At 63.5% G+C, this 5,082-nt stretch overlaps 1 protein-coding gene across 1 annotated transcript in view; it reads right to left on the bottom strand.

Moving 5' to 3' along the window:
• The window catches only part of LOC103764476 (laminin subunit beta-2-like), a gene marked incomplete at both ends in the record, with an annotated part of 8,976 nt that extends 3,896 nt beyond the window's left edge, over window positions 1-5,080 (bottom strand). Inside the window, 17 exons of the mRNA XM_029958327.1 lie at window positions 129-272; window positions 347-539; window positions 655-772; window positions 854-981; window positions 1,093-1,248; window positions 1,409-1,544; window positions 1,622-1,701; window positions 1,790-1,902; window positions 1,979-2,158; window positions 2,245-2,433; window positions 2,734-2,854; window positions 2,943-3,145; window positions 4,065-4,128; window positions 4,204-4,392; window positions 4,500-4,573; window positions 4,765-4,900; window positions 4,988-5,080. Coding sequence (XP_029814187.1) covers window positions 129-272; window positions 347-539; window positions 655-772; window positions 854-981; window positions 1,093-1,248; window positions 1,409-1,544; window positions 1,622-1,701; window positions 1,790-1,902; window positions 1,979-2,158; window positions 2,245-2,433; window positions 2,734-2,854; window positions 2,943-3,145; window positions 4,065-4,128; window positions 4,204-4,392; window positions 4,500-4,573; window positions 4,765-4,900; window positions 4,988-5,080 — 2,317 coding nt within the window. The remainder of the gene's footprint in view (window positions 1-128; window positions 273-346; window positions 540-654; window positions 773-853; window positions 982-1,092; window positions 1,249-1,408; window positions 1,545-1,621; window positions 1,702-1,789; window positions 1,903-1,978; window positions 2,159-2,244; window positions 2,434-2,733; window positions 2,855-2,942; window positions 3,146-4,064; window positions 4,129-4,203; window positions 4,393-4,499; window positions 4,574-4,764; window positions 4,901-4,987) is intronic.
• Between the last annotated feature and the right edge of the window lie 2 nt (window positions 5,081-5,082).

The raw sequence follows: 5,082 nt of genomic DNA on the forward strand, positions 1-5,082 counted from the left end.
CCCTCGTGGCTGCACTGGCACGCTGGAAGGCACAGCACCCACGGTGTCTGCCCCTGGGCTGCAGAGAGCATCCCCTCCCAGCACCCCAGCCCTGGAGTGCCCAGGCTCCTTGCCCAGCTGGCACTCACGTCGGCACCCGCCTGGCCCGAAGCTGAAGGTTCCTGGGGAGCAGCGGTCACAGCGCCGTCCCATGACATTGGGTTTGCACTGGCATTGCCCACCCTGGGGCTGGCACTCAGCACTGAGCGAGCCCTGAGGATTGCAGAGGCAGGCTGCGGGCAGAGAGCAGGGTCAGTGTTGGCTGAAGTGGGATGGGGCTTAGGTCAGGGCACAGGGCTGTACTCACGCAGCGCCCCGTCATGCAGGATGGCCGAGAGGCTGTGCAGGAGGCTGGAGCAGGGCTCGGCCACAGGCGAGGGCCCTGCGGCGTGGAATGTCTGGGCACAGCGGTACCGCTCAAAGGTCTCTCGGTGCTTCATGGAGCTGGGATCACCCGCTATAAACATCTCCAGTGAGGAGTAACGGGGCAGGAGCACCAGCTGGAGGGCGAGTCAATAGGATGTCATGCCCCTCTCTTCCCATGTCCCCCTATTGCTGCATCCTGTCCCCCTCCAGGGTTGCTGTCCCTCATCCCACTGCCTGTCTGCCCCTCACCGAATCAATAAGCACACTGGCAGTGGGATCCTTCCGTGCAGCAGCACAGCCCAGCTCCAGGCGGATGGTGTAGGAGACACCCTTCTCCAGACAGACAGGCTGGGGCAGCACCACATACCTGGTGGCAGCAAAGCAGAGCAAGGGCAGCCATGTGCCTCCAGTGAGCCCCAGCACAGCCCAGCCCCAGCAAGACACTCACCTGGCACCAGAGGGGAGGCTGGTGGAGAGCTGGTCATCGGCTGGGATGGTGTTTCCACAAGGGCTGCTGGCAGAGACAGGGCTGGGGCGCAGCACCTTCAGCCTCACCTCCTGCCAGGCCTCTGGGTGCTGCCGGAAGAGAAGGGGCAGTGTCAAAAAGCCTCACGGTCTGGCACTTCCCACCACCGCATCCCAATTTGGAAATACACTCCATCACAGGCTTCACCATGTGGTGCTCACCTGGGGTTCATAGCGGATGATCACGTCATACTCGGTGGAGAAAGGCACGTCACTCACATGAAACTCCAGCCAGCCACCTTCCAACATGCGGGCAAAACCTGTCCCCGTCCATGAAGCTGGGCGGTCTGTGGGGGGTTCACGCTCCACCACCGAACCCTGGTACAAGTGGGGGTTGTGAGATGGGACACTAAAAATTGCCTTGGCCAGCAGACACTGCTCTGCCCTGGACAGCAAGGCAGACCACCGCTGGCTTGGGGACCCTGCAAAGGGGCATCCATTGCCTGATGTCCTCCCCAGGGACACTTTCATGCCTTACCTGATGCAGCCGAGCATCCTCAGCCTCGTAGGTGTAATGGTCCAGATTGATGCGGTAGAAACCAGGCTCCACCTGTTCACACTGTCGTCCCATCACGTGGCTGCGACACTGGCACTGCCCTGTCTCCATGGCACACCTGATACCCCAGCAGCACCATCAGCCCTGACGCTGTCAGGGATCCCCCTTGCCCCCTGCATCCCCACAAAGACTCACAGGTTGTTGCGGGCACCTCCCACATCGCAGTCACAGGGCCGGCAGCCCTGGAGGTCATGGCTCAGCCCCCAGTGCTCGGGCTGCAGAGGGCAAGGGTGTCAGGGAGTGCCCAGCTGTGATGCTACAGCACCGAGAACTGTGCATGGGCCCCAGTACAGCCCCACTCACCAGGCACTGGTTGCAGTTGTGCCCCGTCACCAGCCGCTTGCAGAAGCACTCCCCGCTAACAGGGTCACACCGGCTGCCATCGGCCACCGTGCCACGGGGGTCACAGTGGCAGCCTGCATGGAAAGCCAGCATTGTGCAGCAATGCCAAACCACACACCTGCCCCCGGTGGGTGCCACCCAGGTACCTACGCTGGCAGCCCTGTGGGTTTTCGGTGCTGAGGCTGAAGAAGCCAGGTTTGCAGCGGTCACAGCGGGGACCGGCCACATGCTCCTTGCAGCGGCACTGCCCTGCAATCAGCCCCCTGGCTGGGTCATCAGCTCCGTCGCACAGCCCACCGTCCAGAGAGCCCTCAGGGTCGCAGTCACAGGCTGGGGGAGCAGAGAGAGTCAGCGCCGTGACCACCATAGCACCACCCTGCAGAGCCTGCCCCACATCCACACCCCCTGGCACTGACCTCGGCACACTGCGGGGTCCCGCAGGTCCTTGGTGGGGTCCTTGTAGTAGAAGGGTTTGCAGAGGTGGCAGCGGCGGCCCATGGTGTTGTGCTGGCAGTCATCACACACGGCCCCGCTGGTGTTCCCCGTGGCCAGGAACACGGCCATGTCGAAGTGGCACCGCCGTGAGTGCTCGTTGCAGTCGCAGCCTGCAGGGACAGCACCGCAGCATGGCATGTGGCACCCCAGCCCCCACCTGGCAGGTAGCACCTGCAGTGCCAAACCTCCTCAGTTTGGACTCCCCTTACCCTGATATGCAGCACCACAACCTCAAACCTCCCCAACTACAGCGTGCAGCACCCCAAAACCTCCCGGCTTGTCCGCAGGATGCCACTCTCCACTCAATCACATCCACCATGTAGCATCCCAAAACCCCTGGCACAGTGCAGCCTCCCAGCCCCAACACCAGGATCACTGTGCCAGGAGTTGGTGCCAGTGTGGGCACTCACGGCGACAGGCGTTGGTGCTGGAGCCCTCGGCCGGGCGCCAGGGCAGGTCGTGGTAGAAGTCCTCGCAGCGCTCGCAGTTCAGTCCCTGCGTGTGGTGCTTGCAGACACAGCGCCCATGCACCTGCCGGGATGCCATGGGTCAGGGGCTACAGAACTAGGCAGCACAGCTACCCAGCTCCAGCAGGGCACACGAGGCTGGCTCGCCCTACCATGCCGTCGGCGGTGGCAGGGGCCCCACTGAGCGGGGCGCACTCAGAGGCATGCCCGTAGCAGAAGCAGTTCCCACGCATCACCAGCTCGTAGAGTGCATAGTAGTACTTCTCCCGGATCTCCCGCCGCGAGTCCAGCAGGTCGTCCCCCAGCGTGTGCAGCTTGGTGAGGTTCACCCGCAGGTTGGTGACACGCAGCAAGTCTGCGGCAGGGAGAGACTTGTGTTGGCATGGCATGGCTGGGCACATCCATGCACACCTCACCTCTGCCGGGCACAGCTGGGCTGGGCTGCACATGGCGTAGGGGGCTGTGGGCGGTTCAGAGGAGCTGGGCATGGCTTGGGCATGGCTGGGGTGGGCTGTGCACGGCATGGGGTGTCTGTGCAGGGCTGCTGTCCAGGCTGGGCTGTTGTGGTTTTTTACAGCACAGTGTATTGTCCGAGGGCTGTGCATGGTTTGGCTCACAGGCATGTGGTTGCATGTGGCCAGGTTGGGCTGTATGTAACTGCGGGGGTTCAACTCCCATGCACGTGGCTGTGCACAGTCTGCCTGTGTGTGGGCCAGGGCTCTGCACACCCCAGCAGAGCCTCTGCAGAGGCTGGGACCCCACGAGTGCAGAACAATGCCCTGGGCACAGCACCTTTATGGTGCTAGGGTAGTGGGACATTCACCACTGGGGGTTGTGCCCAGGAGACAGCTGTCCCTGATGGATGCAGCCTGGGGGCCCTGGCAGGAAAGGACAGCTCCCCAGAACTGCAGCTTCCCAGAAGCCCTGCCCTGCAGATTCCTCCCCTCCTGCTCCCAGTCTAAATTTAGCCCTGGGTGATTAACCCACTGCATCTTGTGCCCAGCATGACTCCCCATCTTGCACTGCGGCTGCTGCTCAGCACTGGGTGCAGCCATGGCACAACCATCCCCCTCCACTTGACCCAATACAGCCTGACCTTTAGCTGCTCCCACAGGGCAGGGTGCAGGAGGGGCCCGAGCTGCCGCTGGATCAGGGCTGATCAGGGCTGGATCAGGCCCTGACCCCACTGTGAGGCTCAGAGCAGGGAAAGAACAGCCAAAATAGCTGCGCCCAAAATAGAGCAGCCAGGCAGGAGCCCAGGGCTGGCGACTCACTCTGGATGGAGGGGCTGTAGGGGTCCCGGATGGGGATGGCAGGGTCCAGCACTCGGTAGATCACCTAGGGTGGACAGCAAGGTGGTGAGGAGAGAACAGGAGGTCCCTCAACCCTCCTGGAGCGCTGCCAGGGCCTCACCTCTCCCTCAGTGGAGGGCTCGATGTCAGAGTAGCGGGACTCACAGACGACATCATCGATGCGGCGTGGGGGCACATGGGGGACGTGGGGGAAGGAGGCAGCGCAGTCGTAGGCGAAGTAGCGATAGACCTTCCAGGTGCGCCCAAAGTCGGCCGAGCGCTCCACCAGCATGGCCGCGGGGCGGAAGGTCTGCAAGACACCCAGGTGGGACGGGGGCCAGCCCCACAGCCCTCAGGGGCCTGTCTCATCCCATCCCATCCCAACCCAGCCTGGGTACCCTAAATGTTGGGACCCACCTTGAAGGTCATGATGAGGTGGGTGAAGTGGAACTCGGCCTCCAGGTCCAGCTGGATGCTGACGTGCTCCACACCTGGGGATGACAGGTGTGATTGCTGGGAGCACCCACCCATGGCTCCCTGGGGCTCGTCCCCCCCACCCGGCCGTGGTCCAGGGGTGCGGCCGTGGCCGCCGGCTGAGTCACACTTCCTCAGCGTGGGAGGAAGGGAAAGAGAGCCCCCCGGGACAGGACAGGATGCCCTGCCACCCCCACCCACGGCTCACCATTCTCCGACTGCCACCAGGCTTTCTTGGGACGGGGGGCGAAGCTGGTGACCACGTTCTCGATGCGGTGGCTGTTGGTGTTGGTGCGGGCGTCATAGGGCCGTCGCGAGTCGCAGATGAAGCACTTTTTCTCCTCCTGCGAGTGGGAGGCTCAGCGTGTGTCCTCAGCCCTGTCCCGTGACCCACATCCCCGTCCAGTGCCCCCAGTCCCTGTCCCACTCACCTGGAGGTGGCTGACAATGCAGTAGGGCTGGGGCCGGCGCAGCCCGCAGGTGGAGGTGGCACTCAGGCTGGCGGCTCGCCCCACCAACAGGTCCC

This window comes from Manacus vitellinus, unplaced genomic scaffold (assembly GCF_001715985.3).
Source record: "Manacus vitellinus isolate BGI_N305 unplaced genomic scaffold, ASM171598v3 scaffold_14_pilon, whole genome shotgun sequence".
NCBI lineage: Eukaryota > Metazoa > Chordata > Aves > Passeriformes > Pipridae > Manacus > Manacus vitellinus.